This window comes from Athene noctua, chromosome 16, assembly GCF_965140245.1.
Source record: "Athene noctua chromosome 16, bAthNoc1.hap1.1, whole genome shotgun sequence".
NCBI lineage: Eukaryota > Metazoa > Chordata > Aves > Strigiformes > Strigidae > Athene > Athene noctua.
Window position 1 is genome coordinate 1,200,869 of NC_134052.1, and position 22,697 is coordinate 1,223,565.

A 22,697-nucleotide genomic window follows, 5' to 3' on the forward strand; every position below is an offset into this window, starting at 1 on the left:
CTCACCGGTGAGAGGGAGCGAAGGTCTGTCGTGGGAACAGCCCCTTTCCCAGCCTTGGTGCTGTGGTCCTGAAAGAAGAGCAGATGAGCATGTTGGCTTGGATGCAATGTGGGGGCAAACACAGCAGGTCACCCTCCGCAGACATCCCCAGGGGGGCAGGGTTCCCCCCCAGCACAGCCAGCCCCAGTCGCCCTCGCCGGAGCAGAGGGACCTCAGGGCACGGCAGGTCCCCCAGCACTCAAGGGGTCAGCCCTGCTTACTGAGGTCGCCAGTGCAGTCTCTGCGGTGCCAGCGTGAGCAGTGGCTGCGGTGTCCCTGCTGCCCGGGGTGCCTCCTTCCACCTGCCAGGGCAAAGGAAACCCGGTGAGCCTGGAGGTGCCAGGGAGGGGGTGACACTCACAGGGATGGTGTGGCCATCCTTGCTGCCAGAGAAAGCCAGGGAGGGCCGTGAGGCCATGGACACGTGCAGTGCAGCAGGTATGGTGGCCATCACCCTCTGGAGATTGTCCCTGTGTGCCAGCGCTGCCCAGCAGCATGGCAGATGGAGCCAGGGACATACACAGAATATCTCTGGGTGGGCTTTGGTTTGGTATTTTGGGGACTCCAGCAAGAAAAGGGTGAGCAGAGGCCCCCTAACCCGCCCTCCCAGTGCTGCTGCCTGAGGACAGGTTTTGCTGGACTGAGGCTTGGCAGAGCCATTGGGGAGCAGGGCCACAGGAGGATGTAGCCACCACGTCACCTGGGCTGCCTCTGTGGTGCTGACCTGGTGGGGAGCAGAGCCATCTGCTTCAGGCTTCTTCACGCCTGGGCCCAGGCCGACGGTCACAGCATCCATTTTCGGTGCTGATGACTGCAGAGGAAACACAGCAAGTCAGGCACTGGGGTACGATGCCAACAGCCCTGAGTTTCCTTATGCACCAGCCCCCACGAGCAGAGCATCTCTGCCCCACTCCTTGGCAGGTGCCACACACATCTGATGTCCTTCAAGCCGTTACGCAAAGCCCTACCTGGCAAAGAGCAGAGGCCAGGCTGCTGCCCTGGGCAGGTGGCCACTGTGCAAAGGGCCCTGTGTGACTGACATACCCCAAATCAGACCTGATGCTCTGTCCCTGGGGTTTTCAGGGATTTTTTTGGATACAGACACCATGGGTTATGTCACACTCGTCTTCAAAAGGTGGGTGACACCCACCAAATACATCTCACTTGTGCCCTGCAGCAGGTTTATGATCTGCACCAGCTCCCGGCGGCTGTGGTTATACCCAGGGAGTCAGAACTTCAGGGGAATGGAGATAGGTTTTCAGCGCTTCCCTGCTACAGGAATCTGGAGCTGCCAAGCACTCCTGCACAGGGGCTGCTTCGCCAGTGCTCAGCATTCCTGAGCCAACAGTCTACCCTGCCCAGTGATGGCCATGGGGCATGGTGGAGCTCATCATCCATGTCCACAGTCCCGCTGTGACCCTGCATCCCATGGCACAAGTTTTTCCAGGTTGGTTCAGAGAAACCTCCCTCTAATTCTGCAGCTTTATCCTGGCTCCAAGTCTGGACTCGCCCTGGCAGCTCCAGGCAGCGTTGGGGACTCACCTGTCAGGGCTGGAGGGCTGCCCCAGCACTGACTGGGCAGGAGATGGCCCTGGCCTGGCACAGAGGCAAGGCTACATTTCGTCCGAGCTGAGGCTGGCTCTACCGTCCTCTCCCTGTGGCATACACGCAACTTCCACACGCATGCTGCATGCATTTGTCTTAGCCCTGTTACAGTCACTCCCAGCACAGGAGTGACCCTCCACGAGCTTTGGAGAGGCTCCCACAAGCTACTCTGTAAATCCCTCCCAGCCCCGGCACGACCAGAGAGATTAGTTGGCAGCACATTTCTCTTCACTACACAAACTGGTCACTGACTTCATGCAAAACACAAGGACAGAACTGCTGGTTAGTGACACGTGCCCTTCCCAGCTGCTGACATGCTGTAGTGGTGCAAGGGACAGGGTGGGCAGTCAGACACGGGGGATTACAAGATAACGATGACTTCTTATGGTTAGCAGTGCACAAAACACACGATATAGCCATGCAACGACAGAAGACAGCGTGCGCCAGGGGAAAACAGCTACAGCGGACAGGAACCTGGGGATGTTTGAAAGCTAGCATGCTCTTCCAAACCAGCGTGGGAGTGCACACCAGCGAGGTAATACTGGGCACCAGGACAAGGCACATGGAGGCATGATGCATGGAGACAGTCTCAGTGGAATGGTGTCCCTGTGTACCTCTAGATGGGAGACATCTGGGCTGGGTTGGGAGCCCTTCTCCCTGCCTTTGACATCCTCTTCCAGTCCGGGAACTACTTTGTCAGTGTGCTGGAAGGAAACCAGGCCTTCGTCTTCTGTTTCACTTTTGTCCTTATCCAGCTCAGGCAGGCTCCGGGAGATGTCCTCAAAGGCTGTGCCATGGAAGTCACCAATAACTGTGAAGTCCACCTCTGCTTCCAGGCTGGAGGTTGAGCTGACCGTGATGCTGGAGCACTTGCGCTCGATGGCCAGGTGGTTGTCCTTCAGAAAGACCGAGTCCTTCTCCTGGTCCTGCTCCTCATCGCCGGTGTCACTCTCAGGAGCCCTGTGCCGAGGTGGCTTAGCTTTCTCCTCGGCGCCCTCCCTCAAGCCCGCTCTCTGAATGAGACACAATGGCGGAGACAGACGGAGACAGTGAGCACCACACGGCATGGCAGCGCTGGCAGTGCCGACGGGGCAGAGGGGAGGAGGAGGAGGAGGAGGAGAAAGAAGGCTGCAGCAAACATCACAGAGTAGAGTCAAACACAACTCAAGCATGGAGACTCAAACCTTTCTGACAGCAGCGACTTTGCAGGAGTGGAGTGGGGGAGAAGTGTTATTCAATCTGATTTTGCCAAAAGTCTATTGGTAATTAATCATCTCACAAAAGGGTCAGTCACACAGAAAAGCTTGGCCAGCTTGGAGGCACATCTGTGCACCCAGTGGAAGCAGATGTATGCAAAACAACAGGTCTGTTAAGAGACATTCAGAAACAGCTCAGATGCCAATGCTATTTATGTCAGTAAGGTTGGGCACTCAAAAAAAAAAAACCAAACAAAACAAATGAAAGGAAAGAAAGAGAGAAGAGTTTGAAAGAAAAGGGCCCCACCAGCCACACGTGGTGAAGGAGAAGCGAAGGAGTGTGCCAATTCCAGCATCTGTGTGGGCCCTGCGGAGCGCCACCCCGGGGGGAGGAGGACCAGCCACCCCCCAGCCCTGCACGATAGGGCAGCTGCCTGCGCTGGGGAGTGAATCTGGTCCCCTACCACTACAGAGGCCTCACGCAGCCGGGGGTGAGTTTTAGGGATGAACTGGTTGAGTGTTTGGTCAGTGTAATTGACAGCACGATCAGAGCCAAGGGATGACCTCCCTCCTCCCTCCGTTAGCTCTACACCAGACATGGACATACCTCTCAACTCCACCACCAGAGGGTACATTTGTCCTCGCCACACTTTGCCATGAAGCCATGGGAAATCTAGATCCATGCTGGACTTTGCATCTCACTCTAGGCAGCTCTCCCTTAGGAACAGCTCTAAGCCCACTGATGCCAGAGGAAACCCACCTCCTGGACTCTGGTCCAAGTGTTTGCCGCCAGAGCCACCCCTGCAATGGGCCAGGCTGTGCCAGCACAACCTTCCCTTGGCACTGCTGGGAGGTTGAGAGGTATGAGAAACAGGGTGTCAGAAAAACTCAAGAGGAACACACCTGCATACATGTTTTCGTGTGTGTGTGTATGTATAAATATATACATAACAGCTCTGCAATGGGGAGAGGAGCTGGAAGCACACAGCCCTCAGCTGGTTAATGTGAGCTTTCACACTACAGTAAGAAGCAGTTAGTAAAACAGCACTGAGACCTGGAAGACCACTGGAACAGCAGTCTTTAAATTCTCTTCTTTCAGGCTGGATTTTATTGACGGGTGAGATAAATCCTTTTCTTCCCCACCTGGTTCCTGAGATTTGCTCTGGATTAGAGAAAATGGTTAGTTGTAAGGAAATGAACTCTACAGGCGCTGATCTAGAGCTTACAAGAGCGAAGAAAGCTATTTCATCATCCAGCCACCAGCTTGCTGAAGACAGGGGAGGGTGGGTGAGGCTGGCGAGCTAAGCAAGAAGGGATATCAACATAAGAAATGCAAGGGTGAAGCTGGAAGCGTGGGCACGCTGCTGTTAGGTGTGTGTGCGTGTCTGTGACAGTCGCAGCTCCTTCAGCCACCCCCCGTCTCCCTTTCCTGCTCCTGGACACGAAGCTTGGGTGCCCGCTCTTGGGTTTAGCGAGCAGCATTCTCCAGGGAGCCAAAATGTTGGGGGGGGGGGGTGGGGGGGTGTCACAAAACAGAAGCTAATGAACCAACTGGCCAGCGGGTCTGCATTCAGCAAATAAGCCTGACCACACACACACATAAAAGGACAGGGGATGCGAAGCGACTGCTGTCAGTCAATGGATGTGTGAGGAGCCACTGAACATGATAATAAAGAGCCACACAACATGCGCATGAACTTTCCATCCGGACAGTTCATTGGAAGAGTTACCACGGCTTCTGCCAGTGTGAGTTCGCAGCCAGAGTCAGGGGAGGCCAGGTCAGCACTGTCTTCTCCTTCGTGCTCCGGGTCAACAGAAACATCTTCCTTCAGAGAGAGAGGCTGGGAGGCGTCTCCCAAACCAGCCCCTTGCCCGAGGGCCAAGGAGCCCGCACTGGACGCAGGTCCCACCGGAATGACTGGTGCCACAGGTGCTGAGGCGAGGCCTGTGTTCAAAACCATATCCTGTGCCAGACCCATCTTCCCCTTTGCTTTTGCTGATGTCTCAGCTTCAGGCACATGCTCTTGTACCTCCGGGGCTGCCCTTCTCTCCACTTCGCTTTGCTCGAACATCTTAATCTTAGAGGCTACTGAGGTTTTCCTGTAGCTCTCACTGTCCTGCCAGCTACCTGGGGCCACAATGACATCTCCATGCTCCTGCGATACCAGTCCTGTCCTCCCAGCCACACACATCAACAACCCAGACTCTGTTTGATGTGCCCCACTGCTCACATGCAGCTCTCCCCCACCTTCGTAGATCAAGGTAGAGAGACGGTATGTCTTGCTTCCTTGACACAAACCTGCTACAGGGGTGTGGGAGTGCGGGACATCAGCAGCTTCTTTGGGAGGAGACTTATCCTGTGGAGGCTGCCCCAGAACACGGTCACTGTCCCTGGTGGTTTCTCCTACTGTAGGGCTCCTGCCCCGCAGATCTTGTCCCACATTAAACTCTGAGTCCCAGGATGGCTCTTGTCCTTTGGGATCTGCAGTGTGGAGCAGCCCTCTAGCCACAGGACCCTCTTGGGGCAGGTCTCTTATTATGGCCTCAGTCTGTTCCTCTGATTCTTCTGCCTTGGGAGGCAGCTCTTCCAAGCAAAGGCTTTTCTCAGGGGACAATTCTTCCATCCCACAGCCTTCATCTCTGGTCAGCTTCCCTGATGTGGGTCCTATGTCCTGGGAGAGCTCTTTTATCATGGGCTTCTCCTCCTGGAGCGGCTCTTCTGTGGCAGGAACTTTCCTCTGGGTTGCTCTCGCTGTGACAGGGTCCATGTCCTGGGCCACCTCCCCTGTGGCTGAGTCTCTGACCTGGATCAGCTCTGCTGAAGCATCTGTGTTTTGGGGTAGTCCTCCTGCAACAGGACTTGCAGCTTGGTGTAGTTTCCATGCAGCAAAGCCCACGTCTTGGGGTTGTTCTTCAGACTCAGGATTGGTACCTCTGGGTATTGTCACTTCTGCTACAGGGCTGATGTCCTTGGGTGCTCCTCTGCTGACTACAGGGCTTGCATCCTTGTGTGCCACCTCCACGGAGGGGTTCACATCTTTGGGTATGCCCACACCTCTTACAGGGCTGGTGCCCCGAGACAGGTCTCCACCCTCAGGCTCAGCGCCTGGGGCTGGCTCTGCAGGGGCAGGGCTGGACTGCTGGGGAAAGGACATAGGGGTGGGAATGCTGGGTTTATCCCCTTCCAACTCTGCAGTGGCGTGAGGGTGGCCCTGCTGAGGTACAGTTGATGGAGGTGACTTAGTCTCTATCTCTTCCATCTGAAGAATCTCTTTGGCACTTTCCTCCTTGTCACCATCTGCTCCAATTCTTCCCGAGACCCCCAACGCTGCTGTGCTGAAGTCCAGGCTCCGCACTGGGCTCCCTCTGTGCTCCTCAGCCTTGTGGCCATCCCCTGCCAGGCCACATGGCTTCAAGCCTCCCACTGGGCTTTGCAGATCCACCTCCTCTGGTCCCACCTCTCGGGAGCACGGCAGGGCTTCGCCTCCCTTGAGTGCTTCACAGCCTGTCAGCTCAGCAGATGCTTTCTCTTGCTGTAGGGACAGCCCTTCCTCCCACCCTGAGGTGGGACATCCTGTCCCGGGCTGCTCTGGTGCTTCAGCAGGTTTTCCAGACACTGCCCTGTGTTGCTGACTGGCTGAGGAAGGGGGTTGGAACCCTTCTGCCGCAGGTGCTGCGTGCCCGGATCCGTCCCTGGACACGTTCACAGGGGCTTCTGGTCTCTCCTCCAAGCCAAACCATCCACTAGTCTCCAAAAGCAGGTGTGCTTTACTATCCTTCTCCTCTCCCTCTGGATCTCCTAAGTAGATGATCCTCTGGGTTGCAGAAGTCTCCAAGCTGTCATCACTAGCCTTCACTTTAATTTTAACGAGCTCTGTGGCTGTGGCTGGCACTCTGGCCTCCTGCTTCCTGGAGGCTGCAGAAGCACACTGCTTGGAGATCACCTCACTTTCTCCCTGGGGAGGCTCTGGCCCCAAATTATTTGCCCTTTGCCTCTCCTCAGGCTGCTGACATGGTTTGGGCAGACCTGGCTCACTGGTGGTTGCTTCCTCGCTCTGTTCTTGGGGCTCCTCCTCTGTGCTCACAGCTGGCAGGTGCTCTGCCTCCTGTCTGGGCTCCCCGCTGGTTTCCTTCTCATAGATCTCATCCTCCCAGACAGACTCAAAATCCTCTGGACTAGCAATCATTTTTGCTCTTGTCCGGGTATCCAGGGCTGCATCTGCTGGCTCTTCCTGGCCTGCCATTTCCTTGGCTTTCCCTATTGCCATCTCCACTTTCGATATGCTCTCACTCATTTTCACCTCTGAAGTACCTGCACGTGTTTCTTCTTTCTTGACTCCCAGAGCTTTCTTTAGAGCTACTGCTTCCAGCCTAGGAGTTTCTCTCTCTATAAATACCCAATGCTCCGAGCCCTGCATTGCAATTGGAGCAAGAAGAGTTAGCATCAAACATACTTTACCTAACAGCTGATGATTGCTGTCATGAGTTAGAGAAAGCTGATCTGCCTCAGACAGGACTGTCTGAATGATTACTATTATTCATGCAAGAGTTGAGGTAGGGTCTATACAAAGAGCCTGGCAACTCGCTGATGGAGAGAAGTGACTGAAAATAAGGGGTCTGATGCTGTGACGGGGACTGAGATGCTCTATCCTCTCCAGGGACCACTTTTTGCTCTGGGTGGTGGCTCACTGACATACCTGCAGTATCTGCAGCTTTCTTGGAAGTACAGAAGTGGGAGCAATGCTCCCAGCAGACGCATTAGCAGCCATCAGGGTTATCTCTCATGAGGCAGGGGAACGCAGCTGGTTAAACCCAATGGGGACTGCCCATCTGACTCCTGTTTTCCACTAGCTCTAGCAATTTCCATGAGCAAAGGGCGAGATTTCATCGTAGGCAATAGTCTCTGTTTTGAGTAGATTCACTCTCAGCTTCATCCATGTGCCCTAAGACTATGTCAGACTGCCAGAAGCATGAGAAAGAAAAGAAACCACCTTTAGGCATCAGAAAGGCCCTTTCCCCTTCCTACCAGATGCTGCAGCTCAGATTCACTCCAAAGTCCGTCCTTCCTTTCCCGCTAGCCAGGGAAATCTCATCAGAAGCAGTTATTTAGCAGAGGTTTGTAGCAATGCTGAAACCAAGTGGTTCAGAAAATGTAAACTGTAAAAGGTTACCTGTGAAGCGTAAAAGAAGACCCTGGGCTTGGCAGCTGAGACAGCTAGGGGTTCTGCAGCAAGGATCAAGCAAAGGTTTTGGAGCATCCCGCAGTAAGGATGCGGTGGGTATGTGATATACGCCACAGTGTATCTGCACTGCTGCACAGGGGAGGATGCCATGTCCCTGCTACTGTCACAGCTTTGTCCCGTGAGACAGCTAAAGACTCCACAAGGGACAAGAACAAAGCACTGCTAAAATCCAACCACTTCTGGAACAGAAGGTAGAAAATAACTCATGACAAGACAGCAGCAGGAAAACACTTGTGCTGAGGAAGCTCAGCAGCCTCCCCAGCCATCCTACTGCAGGCAGCACACACGAAGGGCAACGCTGCAGGCACGGTCCTGCGGAGGTCGGCACAGGGCTGGCTCTGCCCATGACACAGGCTGCCGGGGCACCAGCCTGCAGGCAGAGCCAGCGTCACTTCTGCAGGCTGGGCAAGGCTGACCTGCTGTGGCACCAGGATGCACTTTGGCCCCAGAGAGCAGAGGGGCTGGTTGCCTGCTCCCTGCTCAAACTAGGAAAAATAATCCATGAAAATGTGAGCCATGCCCCACGCAGGGGTGTCAGGGTGAATGTTTGGAGCAGTTGCACCCAAAATGGAAACCTAATAACTGATATTGAATAAGGGGAAACGGGGGAGCAGATGGAAGCAGAGTGAGAAGGAAGGGAAAAGAAGATGAGATTAGAGAGAGAGAAAAGACGAAAACTGATTATTAGTGGAAGGGCTTCCACAAGGAGGGGAATCAGAAACTGGTGAAAGCCCCGCGCTGCTGCCTTCCTCATCAGGTGCCAAAGCAAGCAAAGGTCCCTAGCCTCAGTGCCCCAGGCCTTGCCCGGGCAGCACACACACCTGCCCCCCTGCCACGGGCTCCGGCAAGAGCATGGTTGCCCCCTGAAAATCCCCCAACGAGCTCCTGGGTGGGAGGCACAACGGGGGCTGACCGCATCCAGCCCACCGCAGGCCCGCTGCGAGAACGCTGAGCCGCCTGAGCTCAGAGGTGACTTCGGGCTCCTCGCGCTGCTGGCAGGGACAGCCACTGGGGTGGCACGTGTGCGCTGCAAGCCATGCCACACACACAGCAGTAAGGGCACCCTCCTCCCCAGATGGAAGACAGACCCCTGCCAGGGGCTCTGCCAGGGCACCTGCACCCGGCCACAGCGAGGCAGCCCTGTGCACACGTGCTGGAGGAGCAGCTCTTCAGGAGACCTGTCCCATGCCAGCTCCCACAGCATCACTTGCACAAGCCTCTCCGATATCCCTTTACCCTGCACTCTCAAGCACCATCTGCTCTCCATGTCCCTTCCTCCACACCAGCCTCCAATGACGGTTTTATTTCTTCCTAGTCCATGGAAATCACAAGAGGCAGTTGGTGACTGCCAGGTTGCACCTAGGCCTTTCACAGTTGAGGCTGACCATGAAAGCAACATTATCACTAACTTGGCGGCTGCATTCAGCCTGCCGGGAAGCCCAGGTTGGTCTCTGGCATTCCTTTAACACCCGTCTTCCCATTCAGTAGCGATGCTCGTGAGCAATTCAAACAGAAGACTGCTTACTTTCCTGAGGGAACAGGGGCTTCTCATTGCTGAGCCCTTTCCACAGCCAAGGCAAGGACAGACAGGTGGTGAACACATGTACAAAACTCTTTAGTGAAGCCCTCTCGTCCCCTTCTCTGGCCACAAATCTCTGACCACAAAGGGAGGAGACCTTCCCTGGACAAAGATGATGAGATTCTTCAGGCTCCCTTCTCTGAGTTAAGGCTTGAGATATATGTTGTAGATCAAAAAGCCTTAACACAAGTCTTCTGAAGCCTGGAATAATGTGTTCTTCCATGGCAGGACCTCTTAACCAGTAAGGAAAACCCAAAAGCTTCAGGTTTATTTCCAGACCAGTTTCCTTTGCCTCAAACTTTGCTGGGATGAACACAGCCCACTCCAAGGGAACGGCTCTGTGGTGTGATCTGAACTCTGGCTCAATGCCAGCTCCAGCCACAGCTCTAGCTCCACAGCTAACGGCAGCCCTTGTGTCTCCAGAGCTTGAGGACTCAGGGATGTTCAGAGCAAATACTTGAGTATGTCCTCCAGGAAAGAAGAGAGCTTCTGGATCTTTGGAGATCAGCAGTCTGGCAGGCCAGAGTGTGTGCCAAGGCAGGAGCTGAGTCTAAGAAGTGATGATGCTGGGAAGGGTCTGTCCATAGAGCAACCCTGACTTCCCAAGGGATAATTTACTTTCACACTTCCCCCCTGACAACACATCTGCTCTAGGAACAGGAGCATTTGGGAAAGCCGTTTTCCCTGTGGCCTAAGCATCACAAGAGAGAGTAAGCTGGTAGAAAGGAAAGAAATGATGGCATAGAGCAGAGACAGCCTTCTGCCCCTATCAACAAGGCCCTTTGGCATCCGTCAATGTCCCTGCCACCAAAGAAGAAAGCATGAGCTTCATGACAAGGAGGGGAGAATGAGTTAATCTGAGACAACAGACTGGGTTGCTTTGTCACCCAAAGCCAGAGAGACTCCTGTCATCTCCCAGCTCAGCATTCTGGTCCTCCGGCAGGAGTGAGGAGGGTGGAGACGCGTGTAGCTGGGGGTGACTGGTATCCCAACCTCAGTGGCTCTGAAGCCCATGAGCACTGAGGGACTTTCTGGCTGAGCATGATGAGAGCTCCAAGCTCTGCATATGTGCTGTACTCATGTCATTACCCTCTCAGGGCCATGAATTCCTCATGGTGACCAGAGGCCAGGGGGGTGCAAGTTCCCACATATCAACTGCTGAGTCTCAGCCACTAATGCCTGGAGAGAAATCTTGGCACCTGCACCCCAGCGCAGCCCTGGCATCCCAAGGGTCTGTGGAGGGCTGAGGGGAAGACTGTCCACATCAAGAGATGTGTGTGCACCTCAATTCTGCTGTTTCTGTCCACCATCATGTAAATACTGGCACGTAGAGGGTCCCAGCATCGATCAGGAGATGCACTGCAAAGCCCAAGCTTCACTGAAGGTGCCTGTACCCTTGCTGGAGCCTGAGGCTGTGCTAAAGCCCTCACTCACCCCCACGCTGCCTCCTAGGGACACATGCTCCAGCCAGCCCAGGTTCAGGCTCAGCCTTGCTGACGTTGGCAACTTCTGCACTAAGGGAGATGACAGGGTGCAAGAGTGGGACCAGCCTCGTCTGCCCCCCTGCCTGAGGCTCCTGGCTCCTGCCTCCTGCTCTGCTGTCTTCCCTGGGGGCACTCAGACAGGACATGCACCCCAGAACTGCTTAGCACCACACCGCAGTGTGGCTGAGTAAACCACACCAGAACCAAGTCTCAAAGACTACTTTCTTCTGCTCAGTAGTATTTCCTCCTGGCTGTCCTGGGAAACAACCACCATCACACGAGATAAACCCTGCACGCAAACAGTGCTGAGAGCCCACATTCCTCACCTGTGGGCACTGCACGAGGACATGGAGGGCAGCATGACCCTGCTTTGCACAGGCGTTAAGTCCAACATTTCTGATGCCTCCAAAGATGCACTATTTCAGGATGCCTGGGCCTGGGGAACTGCAGCCAAAGTGAAAGCACAAGGGATTGCTGAAGACAGCTTGTAGCTGCCTGTTTGCTTGCACCCACACAGTACCTGTGCCATAGGGCCAGCACTGGCCTCCAGCATGGCCCCTTCACCCAGCACACAGCCAGGCTTGGGGGTGCACAGCAGGGCTCCACTGGAAGGTCCCTGCCCAGACCCTGTCTCACAGCCCAGAAGGAACAGTCAGGGGAGCAGATTTCAGCAACAGCCCTGTCCTGGTGAGGGATCCTGCCCATCGCTGGAGAGGGGACCCACCCAGGGGGGCCAGCGATCGGCTCAGGCTCTGCTCAGAGGGCAGGAGCCACCTTGGCAGGCCAGAGGGCCCCATGGGGGGGAAACGGTGAGAAAGAAGGGTGGGAAGAGGAGGATGGTGACAACCTCAGGAGAGGAGACAAGGCTTTTCTGCGTGAAAGACTCCATGCTTAGGGAAGCTCCATGCTCAGATGCAAGATCGTCTAGGGTGTCCTCTTCCATCGTCTGTGCCAGCACGGAAACCCCAGCACCCACAGGGAAAGAGAGAGAGAAAGAGACAGACAGAGAGACACAGAGAGAGAGAGAGCACATGAGAAGGAATGAAGGAACAAATGGTGGGTAGGTGGATGGGTAAATGGATGGCTGGGTGGATGAACAGAGGTCACAGCTATACCAGCTCTAGATGCTCCATTTACAACTCTGCACTTCACGTATTTGCTTGTAAAAGAGATGTGGGATGAAGTCCCTCTTCCTCTTCCCAGCTCAGTGCTTTGATGAGGGGCTGTGAGTTCACCTCTGCCCGGGTCACCCTGCAGCCCCAGGTCTCCGGTCAGTGCTGGGGACCAGCAGGTGCACGTGGACATCACAAATCCCCTGCAGAGAGCCACTAGCCCAGCCACCCTGCAGCATCACGCACCCTCCCCACAGCCCAGGCCCACGGCCTCGCTCTGCAAGACTGTCCCGAGAGGGAGCCAGGGCAAAGTGGACTCCACACGTGGCATCCACCCTGCCCACAGCCATGCCCACAGGTGCGGGCACATGACAGGCTCCAGAGTCCCCACAGGGAGAGGAGAGCAAGCAGAGAGGGTCCCTGTCAGGGAGAGGGCATCCAGGCTGGGAGAGGGGATGCCCTTGCCACATACTGCCTGTGCTGAGCCAACCAGGAACCCAGCACCACAGAGCACCCAACTGTGCCACATCCTCGCACAGCACTGGGGGCTCTGCGTGTCCCAGCAGCCCCAATTCCAGCACCCCAGGTGCCTTCCTTTCACACTCGCAGCCCCACCACAAAGCCAGCAGGAGGGGAGGGCATGCGTGCAGGATGCCAGCGTGGCACTGCTCACCCCTCCACTTACTCCCACCACCCAGGTCCCAGCAGGTGAGAGCACCATGGTGCACCTCTGCACAGCTGCCGTGTCCTGCTCTGCTGAGGACACTCCCTGGGCCAGAGCTGCACCGCACACTGCCACGCAGCAGCCCAGCTGGGACAAGGGGTGAGGAAAGCCCTATCTCATGGGCCAACAAAGCCACAACCCAACTCTCAGGTACTCCCAAAACACAGCCCTCAGAGAAGGATGAGAAGTGCAACTCCATGCAGTGCCTGAGCACAAAGGGACATCACTACCAGGATGTGAAAACGGTTAGCTCGTTACAAAACTTAGAGACAACAGCCTGGCCAAAGGCCTCCTCCCTCCACCCCATGTCCCCAGCACGTCATTTCCACCATGCTGTCCCATGGTAGCACAGGAGGCAGAGATCCAAAGCCCAACAGCTGAGGAACATCTTCACGCAAACAACCTGACCCCCTCCATAAGAGAAGCAGCGGAACAAACCTCGCTGGCCTTTTCTGGGGTTCCCTTTGGTGTTTCATCTTCATGCTTGGGTGAGGAAGAGGCTGGTGAGGAAGGCAGCCTCCTGTCCCGGTCCCTGTGAACCAGCTTGCTGTTGGGCTCCTTCAGGGTCCGTTTCAGCTCATTGATGCTGGCCTGATGCTTCAGCAAAACATCTTCTGGCTTGTCTAAAAACTTGGGGAAGGAGAGAGGAAGATAACTATGATTAAAGCACTGGCCAAGGCAAAAGAGATGAGTGGGGGCACTGGGAGGGTTTGCTTCACACTGGGCTTGAGTTTAGGGTCTCAAAAGCCAAATGAACATTATGTCAGAGCACCCTGATCTGCAGTTCTCACTAAGACCATTGCAGGGAGCAGCAAAAAGGCAGTACGTGGCTGAACGCGCGTGGCAGGCTTCCCCCCCGTGCAGGGCACAGCACGCCCCTTTGGCATCTCCAGCACGGCCTGTTGAGGACAAGCTAAGCCACCGGGAGGAAGAGAGTGGGCTCTCACTCGGGATCAGCAAGGGATTGGACCCTGTTGGAAATACCAGCAGCCTCCTCTGCTGCTCTCCTGTGTCAGGCAAAAAAGGAGCCTGAGCTTCTGTCCCAGCAGGGCAGGGAACCAGCATTTCCAACGGAGTTCCTTCAAAGCGGGCTTCTGCCAAAGGGCAGGAGGTGAAGTGCTGGTCAGAGATGTCCAGCATGGATCACCATGGGCCAGCCTGCCCAACAGCAGTCTGGGGTGGGGTGGGGTCTGTCCTGCTGTGGAGAGAGGACAGCTCAAGAGCGATCAAGTGCAAGGGGGCGTTTAGGCATTAGAGCATCGTTTTGTGACGATGGCACAGGCACCAGGGTGGCTCCCCTCGTCCTGCCACAGAGGTGGGCAAACTGGCTCAGAGCAAGAACCAGTAAGAACCCTGGCTTCTCTTTCAAACTCAAACCTCTTCTGAGGTTCGAAAGGAGTCACCTAAAACACCTCTCTGGTACTTCTCCTCAGCAACAGCCCAAGAGAGTCCCATGAAAAACCCTACCAAATTTTCCAGATCCTGAAGGCTCAGTGCAACTCATGAAAAAGCTCCCTCCATGGATCTGTGTGTCTGAGCCGTGGAGAAGAGCTTCGTGGTTTGCCCACCTCTGGGCTCGGGGTGTGCCAGGGGAGCAGCACATGCACATGCAGCGAAGTAAGCAATGAGGTGGTCAGGGGAGGGACCGGGACTGGTGCCCACTGCCCTGGCGGGGTCTGCCCTGCGGTGCCGAGTGGGACAGTGAGAGCTGGGTGATGCCAGCACAGCAAACCCCATCTCTTGGCCGTGTTTGCGGACAGCTCCAGCAAGAATCTAGGTCCCACTGTGAATAGAGGGGAAACCCCCAGGGGGCAGCTGTGGATTTTAGGCTGGGATGAATCATTCCTGATGGGGGGCCACCATGGATGTGGGAGTTTGTGCAGGGGAAGGCACAGCCTCCCTCTTCTCTGTGACAGCCTGCTCTCAGGGCAGGCAGCTGCCCTCTGGCACAGGCTGCCAGTGCCTGCCCCCACGGGCAGCGGAGCAGGCGCTGGAGGCAGATCAGAGACTCATTTGCCATCGGCAGGGTGGGACGGCAGCTCGGCGCAGTGAAGAGCTCCAGCCCTGCTCTCCGTGGAGGAGAGCCACGCTGCGGGAATCAGGGTTGGGGGGACTGTGGGCGGCTGCGGGAGCGCAGAGCCGCTGGGCAGGGCAGGCGGCGGAGGCAGGTCAGGTCCGGCAAAAGCACAGCACAGGTTGGGGTGCCAGCAGGAGCGATGGGACCAGCCTCCACAGGAGAGCTAGGGCTGCAGGGCTGGACGGAGAGAAGACACGAGGCGAGGACATGGCAGAGCCAGTAACACGAGCAGAAGCCAGGTCTTCCCAAGGACTCAGCGTGGGGGCCTGGCCCTTGCGCCTTGGGAGGGCTCTTGCTCACACGTACGATTAGGACTACCTTACTTAGTGGGATAGAAGATGCCGTGCGCACACTGGGGCAGATCCCCAGCTGTCTGCTCATTGGGCTTCTCTAGCATCCAACCCCCTGCCCCGGTGCATCTTGTATTCCAGTAAATAGGGTGACACACAGTGTTGCTTTGGAAAGGATGGACAATATGATGCACCAATGAGGACTAAGATACTCCAGAGAGAATACCTCCTGCTTGTGCCTGGGGGTTGTTTCGTGCTCCGGCTGGCAGCAAAAAGAGGGTTAGAAGTAACCAGCAGGGTCAGTCGAGGGAACTTGTCACAAACATCACAGTTAAGCTGATGGGCTGGTAGGTGCAGAAGGACTGGACCCCCCCTCCCCTCGCAGCGTGTGGCTGAAACGGCCTGGGGTGTCCCTTGGCTAGCCTGGGGGCCAGGGCAGGGAGCGGGTGGGCTGTGCCTGGGCAGTGGCAGGCACGAGTGTGCACTGGTGTGCCTGGCCTGTCTCCATCCTTGTCCTGGAACAGGGCTGCTCCCAGGTCCAGCCCTGCCTGGAGACGACCCTTTAGACCACCTGGAGGGTGCTGGAGAATCAGACTTGAGCCAAACCCCAGGACAGCCCCATTTTCACCAGCGAGGCCAAGAGTTGTGTCCTAAGGGTCCCATGAGCCTGGGGCAGAGGTGGCAAATAAAGGGCTGCAGGGGACCGTGCCCCGAGATGACCCTTACTGCCTGCAGCCCAGCCCTGTTGCCTGTGCCCAGTCCCCTGCCTGCCCTCTTCAGGTGTGAGCCAGCCTACCCCTCGACATCCACCCTCCTCTGCCCGCCTCATCTGTACCTTTAGCTCCTTGATTTTCGTTGGGGTGGTCACCTCCTCATCCTCTGTCTCGGACCGTCTCCTGCTGCCAAACTCACCATCCTCATCCCGCTTCTCGCCCTCCGCCCCAGCGTCGTGGTTCTCGCTGACAGAGGCTGGGCGCGAGAACTCTGCCCGTGGGGGAGAGCCCAGGTCACCCCAGCCCTGCCACCCCCAACCCCCACCCCAGCCCCCCAGCCCCTGCCCCCCACCCTGACAGCTCAGACCTGGGGGCTGAGCAGCCCCAACGCCCTGAGCAGGGACAGCTGGTCCCAGGGCATAGGGGGCCGGGGGGAGCCCCATCCCCAAGCTGCCTGAGCCCAGCCCTGCCATGTCCCCCTGCTCATGCGCAGTCTGAGCTATCACTTGGGGTGGGTTAAGACCCTCTGCCACGGGGATGCCGCTGGGGTCAGCCTCCAGAAGGAAGCCTAATGGCTGCTGTAACCCTGCCAAACAAGCCAAAGAGCTCGCCGAGACGAGCCAAACAGCATCCCCCCTTGCTCCCGCCAGCGAACCAATCTCCCACCCCCTCCCCAATTTGGGGCATACCTCCGTCAAGGCTGCGAGACATGGTGTACCGTTTGCTGGAGGAGCGCTCGAAGAAGGGAGCCGGGCGGTCGATGAGGGCACTGGCCTGTCGTGTCTGCGCCTGCGTCCGCCCGCTGTAGCGAAACTTGGAGCCCATCACCAGGAAGCCCTTGGGGGGTGGCTCTGGGGACACCAGCCTAAGGGTGAGAGAGGTGGAGTGTCATCAGCAAGCCCCAGCCATGCCCCGTGGTGCTGCTCCCCATGTGTACCCACTGCCACAGAGGCAGAAGCATGTCTGCCTCCAAGAAGGGAGGCCTGGAGAAGGTCTGGAGAAGGTTCCCTCACCTGAAGAAGGTGTGATGCTCTATGCAGACCTTCCAGAGACGCTTGGCAGAGCGGTGGTTGGGCAGCTTGAAGCCAATGGTGCTCTCAAACTGTTCATACTTGGGGGAGACAGAGACACACTGTTACAGGCAGATCCTGCCCTAGAGAACATGATGGGATAGGACATGCCTTGCCAAGGCACTCAGGTTCCCATGGCACAAGCATGACCATGCCAAAAGCAGTATTCTTCAAAGCAATGCTGGAAAGGTTCATGCCCAGCCCCACTCGGTGGTGGGATCACACCCCCACACTTTTGGCTTAAGAACTTTCCTCAAATGTAAATGGCTTTTCAGTGCAAGATAAATTCCCTCAAGAAACACAAATCTTTTACAGCAAATTCTGGTGAGAGGGCATCACTCTCCATTTTAGATGCACTGTCTTTTGTCCTCCTGCCTGCTGGAAAATGTGGGTGGAAATGCATTCTCCCATCAGTGCACATAAAAGTGAAAAGAGTGAAAATAAAGTTTGAAATGAACGAAAAAGCCTCCTGATGTCTTTCTGTGAAGCATGGAAGACACATCAAAAAGGGCCCTTAACCCCCCTTCCTGGGCAACCTCCCTATGCCAACAGGGTCACAGTGTCTGGCTGGTGGGGAAAGGAGCCTGGGGGTGCCCTCAGCCTGCTGAAGTCACTTTGCCAGTGCAAAATGAGAGAACGAACAAGAAAGCACTTGCTGAAAGCCTCCGTACACCTCAGGAGATGTGGTCTCTTGGCCAGCGTGGTCATTAACTTGGGACCCTTGGGGCAGAGGCTGGAGCCAGGTGACCTCCCCATGGGGCAGCCCCAGTCCAGCCAAGCAGGCACCCTGCTACACCCTGAGTCCGCACTGGCGCATGGCACCCACCTCACCCGGGCGGATCTTGATGTAGAAGTTGCTCCTCTTGTAAGAAATTTTGAGGATTTTGGGCCAGGCAAAGCGGTTGATCCTCAGCCGGTCCCTGTAGATGAGGAGGCCATTGGCGCAGACACCCAGCATGATGTCGATGCCCTCTGAGTCCTGGAGGAGGCAAGAGGGACAGGAGGGGACTGCTCAGCTGCCCAGTAAGAACCAGTCTGGCCATCAGTGCTATGTTCCCTCCTCTTCAGTGCTCTGCTACTGGGGACTGGCTGACAGAGACATTGAGACTGGACCTCTGAAAGCCCTCTGGTCCAGTGCAGGGCCACCCAGAGCTGGCTGTCCAGGACCTCAGTGAAGCTTCAGCGTGTGAGGAAGGGGCTGGGCAGGGAAGGGTGTGCAGGCAGCAAGACAGGATGGGGTGGCACTGACCATTGCTCTGGCAGCCCCACGGCCCCTACCTTGGCGTGGTGCAGGTCCACCCCGTACATGGAGAGCTTCTTGGCGTTCTCCAGAAAGTGGATCTCTGCTTCCCCAGGGGTCATCCCCCTGCAGGGAGACAGAGAGGGGGACACATGGCCGAGCGCCCCACCAGGCGTGGGCCAGCTGTCTGGTGCCTTCCTCACCACCAGCCCGTCCTCTCTCAGGGCTCACCGGTAGGTCTTGTGCAACTCCATGATGCGCTCCTCCAGCTCCCGCGTCTGGTTGGGGGCAAAGCGGAGCTCGCTGACGTAGTTGCCCACATGCTCCTCGGTATCGTAGTCGCCCAGCTCAGCCTGCACTGCATAGGAGCCCAGCAGGGCGTGCGTGACGAAGGAGCAGGGCAGGCGCCCCGTGATGATGTCCGCACGGAGCTGCAGGCACAGGTAGTATCTGCAGGAGGGGGCAGAGGGTGAGAGCGGGGCAGAGATGCGTGCCCTCCGGAGCAGATTGGGGCTCCCTGGGAAGCAGCAGCGTGCACCCCACTTCGAACTGCTCTCCATGGGGACCGTCACCTCCCACAGCCACCTTCCTAGCCCTGCACTGCATGATTTAGACATTCCACATTCAGTGGGAAGGTAGTGAGCCCCCAGACACCTCCCTCAGCTGCCCATGTCCTGCCTGAGCCCTGTCCCTCCACATACTCCCAGCCCATCCTCTGGGAGCTGCCCCAGCCACTGTGCCCATGGAGGGTATGGTCCTCACCTTGTGATGTCCTCTGTGAGCTGGGCAGGATCTGGAGGGTAAAACTTCACCGTGAAGGCAAAGTTCCAGGGCCCACCTAGGGAGGGGAGAGAGCAGTAAGGGCAGCACCTCCACTATCTGCGCACAGGCATGCAGGAGCACCCGGGCATCCACTAAAGGTCCCCCAACTCCCCCCAAGCCCAGCACAGGGCAGGGAGAAGGATGCTCCAGAAGCTGCTGGGAGAACAGTCATCAAGACTCCAGCATGACTTGGTTAATCCTCCCCAAACAGCTGAGGAGAGAAATGCATCGCAACTTCAGCAGCCACCAGCTCAGCATGACTGCCAATGTCACAGCAAAAGGCTCACATGTCCCAAAAGGTGACACCTTAGGCAACAGCGCTTCTGCTGCCCCAGGAAGTCAACCTGGGCAAAGGCACCCCAGGACCTGTCCCAGCAAGCCCCCGACTCTTCCCCCCATCCCTGTCCTCTGCTCAGGACAGGTGAGGATGGCACCCGGAGAGGGATCAGGTCTCAGCCAGCTCTCCGGTGGCAGAGATGGGGTCCTGTGCCCCCCCGCCTGTCACGAGTAAGAGGAGAGGTAACAGGCAGCTGAATGAGCAACAGTATCTCTGTCCACAGGTCAGCGGCCAAAGGCCCCTCCAGGGCAGGTGGGGAGAGGACCCACCAGAGGACAGCTACAGCCAAGCCATCTGGAGCCCCAGGGCTGAGGAAGACGGACCCTCCCCGGGCACTTACTGCGGATCTGCTTCTTGATCTCCTTGGAGGGATCCAGCCAGTTCTGCAATGAGGAGACAGCAGGTCAGGGCAGCCCCCCACCATGGAGGGGGAGGCCGCAGAGGGACCCCCCCGTGCTCACCTTCTGGCTGTCCGAGTCGCAGAAGGTGAGGCCAAAGTAGTCCTTCTCCAGGAGGTTGAGGTGCTCACACACCATGTCGAAGAGGACCTGGCCTCGGGCATGCTTCTGTTGGAGACATGGAGGCTGATGTGAGCTGGCTCCCTTGTGCTCTTGGGAGACCCAGCAGGCACAGGCAGCACCCGCTGGGTACAGGCAGGGAGCACTGGGGAGGGTCAGAGCAGGCCTGGCCCTCCAGGCAACTACTAAAAGGTGCTGGACTACCTCTGAGAGCAGCCCTCTCACCCAGCAGCACTGCTCTGGGGATGCCCAGGCAGTCCCAGGGCTGCAGGGACAGGGCACGGTTGAGCCCAGTGTGGTGCAGGCAGCAGGTCCCACGGGCCGGGGGGACCTGGTGCCCACCGGTTCATCACCCATCACACCAGGGGACAGTGATACCAAAGCAGAGAGGGGTCCAGCCAGCCTAGGAACCTCCACTCCAGACCAGCAAGCTAGGAGAAATGTGCCCTAGAGCTCATGGCAGCCAGAGCTGCCCATGGGACAAGCTCCTTCCCAACGCCCTCTTTGCTGGTGGCAGTGGTGGCTGGGTCCCCAATCACAGCATGTCAAATAAGAGCCACAAAGAGCCTGAACCACATGCAGCGATGGAGGACACCCTCATTATCCAGTCCTTTGAGTTCCCCTGAATTTCCCTCCATTACTGGTGGCAGCAAGGTCCAACCTTGTTCATGGAGATGGAAGAACAACCCCTCCCATGTGTTTCTGCCCTATTTACAGCCTTCCAGCCTGGCAGCTCCCACCTCCCCTCTCCAAGGCACCCATTTACCAGAGCACCCTCACAGGCAGCCCAGGGCACTGAGCAGCTCAGCCCTTGGTAGCTCACTGCCCTCAGCTGCAACCCTGCGCTCCTGCTGCCTTGCAAAGCTTTTCCAGCAGTTGCAGTCATCCTTCCTGAGTCTCCTTCCTCCTGCTGACCCAGATTTTGAAGGCAGGGGCTCACCTGTGGCACATGCCAGGGTGTCACACTGAATGGCTTGACTCCCTTTTTTGATTTTTATTGAATTAAGCCCTAAGTAAGCATGTGGGTAAGGCACAACTATTCCCACAGGGCCTATGAGAAAGAAAGAAGAAATGTAGCACCAGCCTTTCTACACTAAACCCTCACGTCCCAGGTGGCTTATTTAGAGAGCCGCAGCTCTCTCAGAGTTGGCCCCATCCTCTGCATTGCAACACCGAAGAGCTCGTCCTTACCCACTCCCGGTGAGGGGCACTGCTCTGCTCACCAAGCTGCCAGTGAGCCTGCAGCCTGGGTTTCTGCCTGCATGCTGGTTTTGCTTGGCCAGAGCTAACGGGAAGAGCCAGGAGAAGGACAACCCTGCAGGGCTCGCACAAGCCGCTCCTGTGCCCCGTGAGTCCCCTGGAGCCCCTTGAGTGCTCTGATCCTTTTCCAGGAGGGCTTTCACCTTTTTGACAACCCTTCTTCCCACAGCTTTGTGACAAGTGACAGGGCTGCTGGGGCGCAGAGATCAAAGGTGCTGGTGCTTGTGTCGCGGGCCTGGGGCCAGATCCCCCACTGCCAGCTGCCTCGGGGTGCTCACTCACCCCAGGCAGGCACAGCGAGCAGGCAGCCATGCTCCTTTCCTTCATGAATCCTGTGCAGCCAAGCCCTGGGGGAGGCAGGACCTGCATACAGATGCAGGTCCACTCTGCGCAGCCAGCTCCGAGCTGCTGCCAACAGAAAACTGCCTGCCCACTCGCCAGCAGCAAGTGCAAAGGTCTTCCTGGCAAAGGTGCTGGGATTTCTGCTCCTGAACAACCTCAGCTTTTGCACTTTTAAGCAAAGTTGCCAGTCCTTAAAAATGTCCCTCCCATCAGGACAAAGCCGCAGTCAGAGCAGCGCTGTCCTTCCCAACCTACAGCAGGAGACAGCAGCAAGTGCTGGGGACAGAAACAGGCACTGCCAGCAAGTACTTCTCCTCCCAGCTGGTTTTGCCCCTTCAGCAGGGCTCCAGGACCCTTCCACAAAAACAAGCCTCGACTCTTGATTTAATCCCACGTGTCCCCCAGCCTGCCCTAGAAGGGAGAGGTCCCCATGCTGACAGCGGCCGAAGCAGCGCTGCAGCATCTCCCACTGCCAAGGCAGCCACTGGCAGGCACCAGTCCCCCCAGTCCCTGCCCCGGCATGGGAAACGTGCTCCCCAGCGTGCGTGCACTCGTGCACACCCACGCCACACACTTGTGACACTGCACAAATAGCGGGTGGCCCACACACCCAGAGCTGGGGGCTGGACCACCTGCCCGGGCACACCGCCCTGCCTGCACACATGAGGATGGGCACGTGTACCACACTCATGTACACGTGTGCACACACACGCGTGACACTGCCAGGGTCTAACACACCTCCCCACGCCGTCCCTGGCCTGCTGGCTTTATGGGGAGGGACAGCAAGGGATGAGAAAGTGAACAGAGAGAGGATGGGCTCAAACCCGCCTGGGGCAGCCGTGAGCCTCCATGCGTGTCAACCTCTTCACACCAACACATGCACACACACCCTGCACCTCAGTGTGGGGGACAGCCAACATGCTGGGCTCTTGAGGTGTCGGCAGGCAGGCTGGCATATGGATGTGTGATGCACATGTTGTTAGGCAGAGCTCTATCCCCCATCTATTAAGCTTCTGCTTTTTTCACTGGGCTGAAATTCCCTGCCA

The 22,697-nt window shown here is 57.0% G+C and overlaps 1 protein-coding gene across 10 annotated transcripts in view; it reads right to left on the reverse strand.

Annotated features, from left to right (window-relative positions):
- Nucleotides 1-22,697, reverse strand: part of EPB41L1 (erythrocyte membrane protein band 4.1 like 1) — a 69,807-nt gene that overhangs the window by 8,228 nt on the left and 38,882 nt on the right. For 4 of the 10 annotated variants that reach the window (XM_074920348.1, XM_074920349.1, XM_074920351.1 and 1 more), the window contains 18 exons: nucleotides 19,993-20,097; nucleotides 19,872-19,914; nucleotides 19,135-19,210; nucleotides 18,604-18,822; nucleotides 18,411-18,498; nucleotides 17,959-18,111; nucleotides 17,076-17,173; nucleotides 16,752-16,927; nucleotides 16,185-16,333; nucleotides 15,576-15,611; nucleotides 13,421-13,612; nucleotides 11,994-12,092; nucleotides 4,571-7,252; nucleotides 3,895-4,002; nucleotides 2,259-2,657; nucleotides 764-850; nucleotides 261-341; nucleotides 6-68 (listed from right to left, as the gene is read on the reverse strand). In XM_074920348.1, the coding sequence (XP_074776449.1) occupies nucleotides 6-68; nucleotides 261-341; nucleotides 764-850; nucleotides 2,259-2,657; nucleotides 3,895-4,002; nucleotides 4,571-7,252; nucleotides 11,994-12,092; nucleotides 13,421-13,612; nucleotides 15,576-15,611; nucleotides 16,185-16,333; nucleotides 16,752-16,927; nucleotides 17,076-17,173; nucleotides 17,959-18,111; nucleotides 18,411-18,498; nucleotides 18,604-18,822; nucleotides 19,135-19,210; nucleotides 19,872-19,914; nucleotides 19,993-20,097 (4,854 nt within the window). The remainder of the gene's footprint in view (nucleotides 1-5; nucleotides 69-260; nucleotides 342-763; nucleotides 851-2,258; nucleotides 2,658-3,894; nucleotides 4,003-4,570; nucleotides 7,253-11,993; nucleotides 12,093-13,420; nucleotides 13,613-15,575; nucleotides 15,612-16,184; nucleotides 16,334-16,751; nucleotides 16,928-17,075; nucleotides 17,174-17,958; nucleotides 18,112-18,410; nucleotides 18,499-18,603; nucleotides 18,823-19,134; nucleotides 19,211-19,871; nucleotides 19,915-19,992; nucleotides 20,098-22,697) is intronic. The other 6 variants (XM_074920352.1, XM_074920353.1, XM_074920354.1 and 3 more) reach the window with 6 other exon arrangements.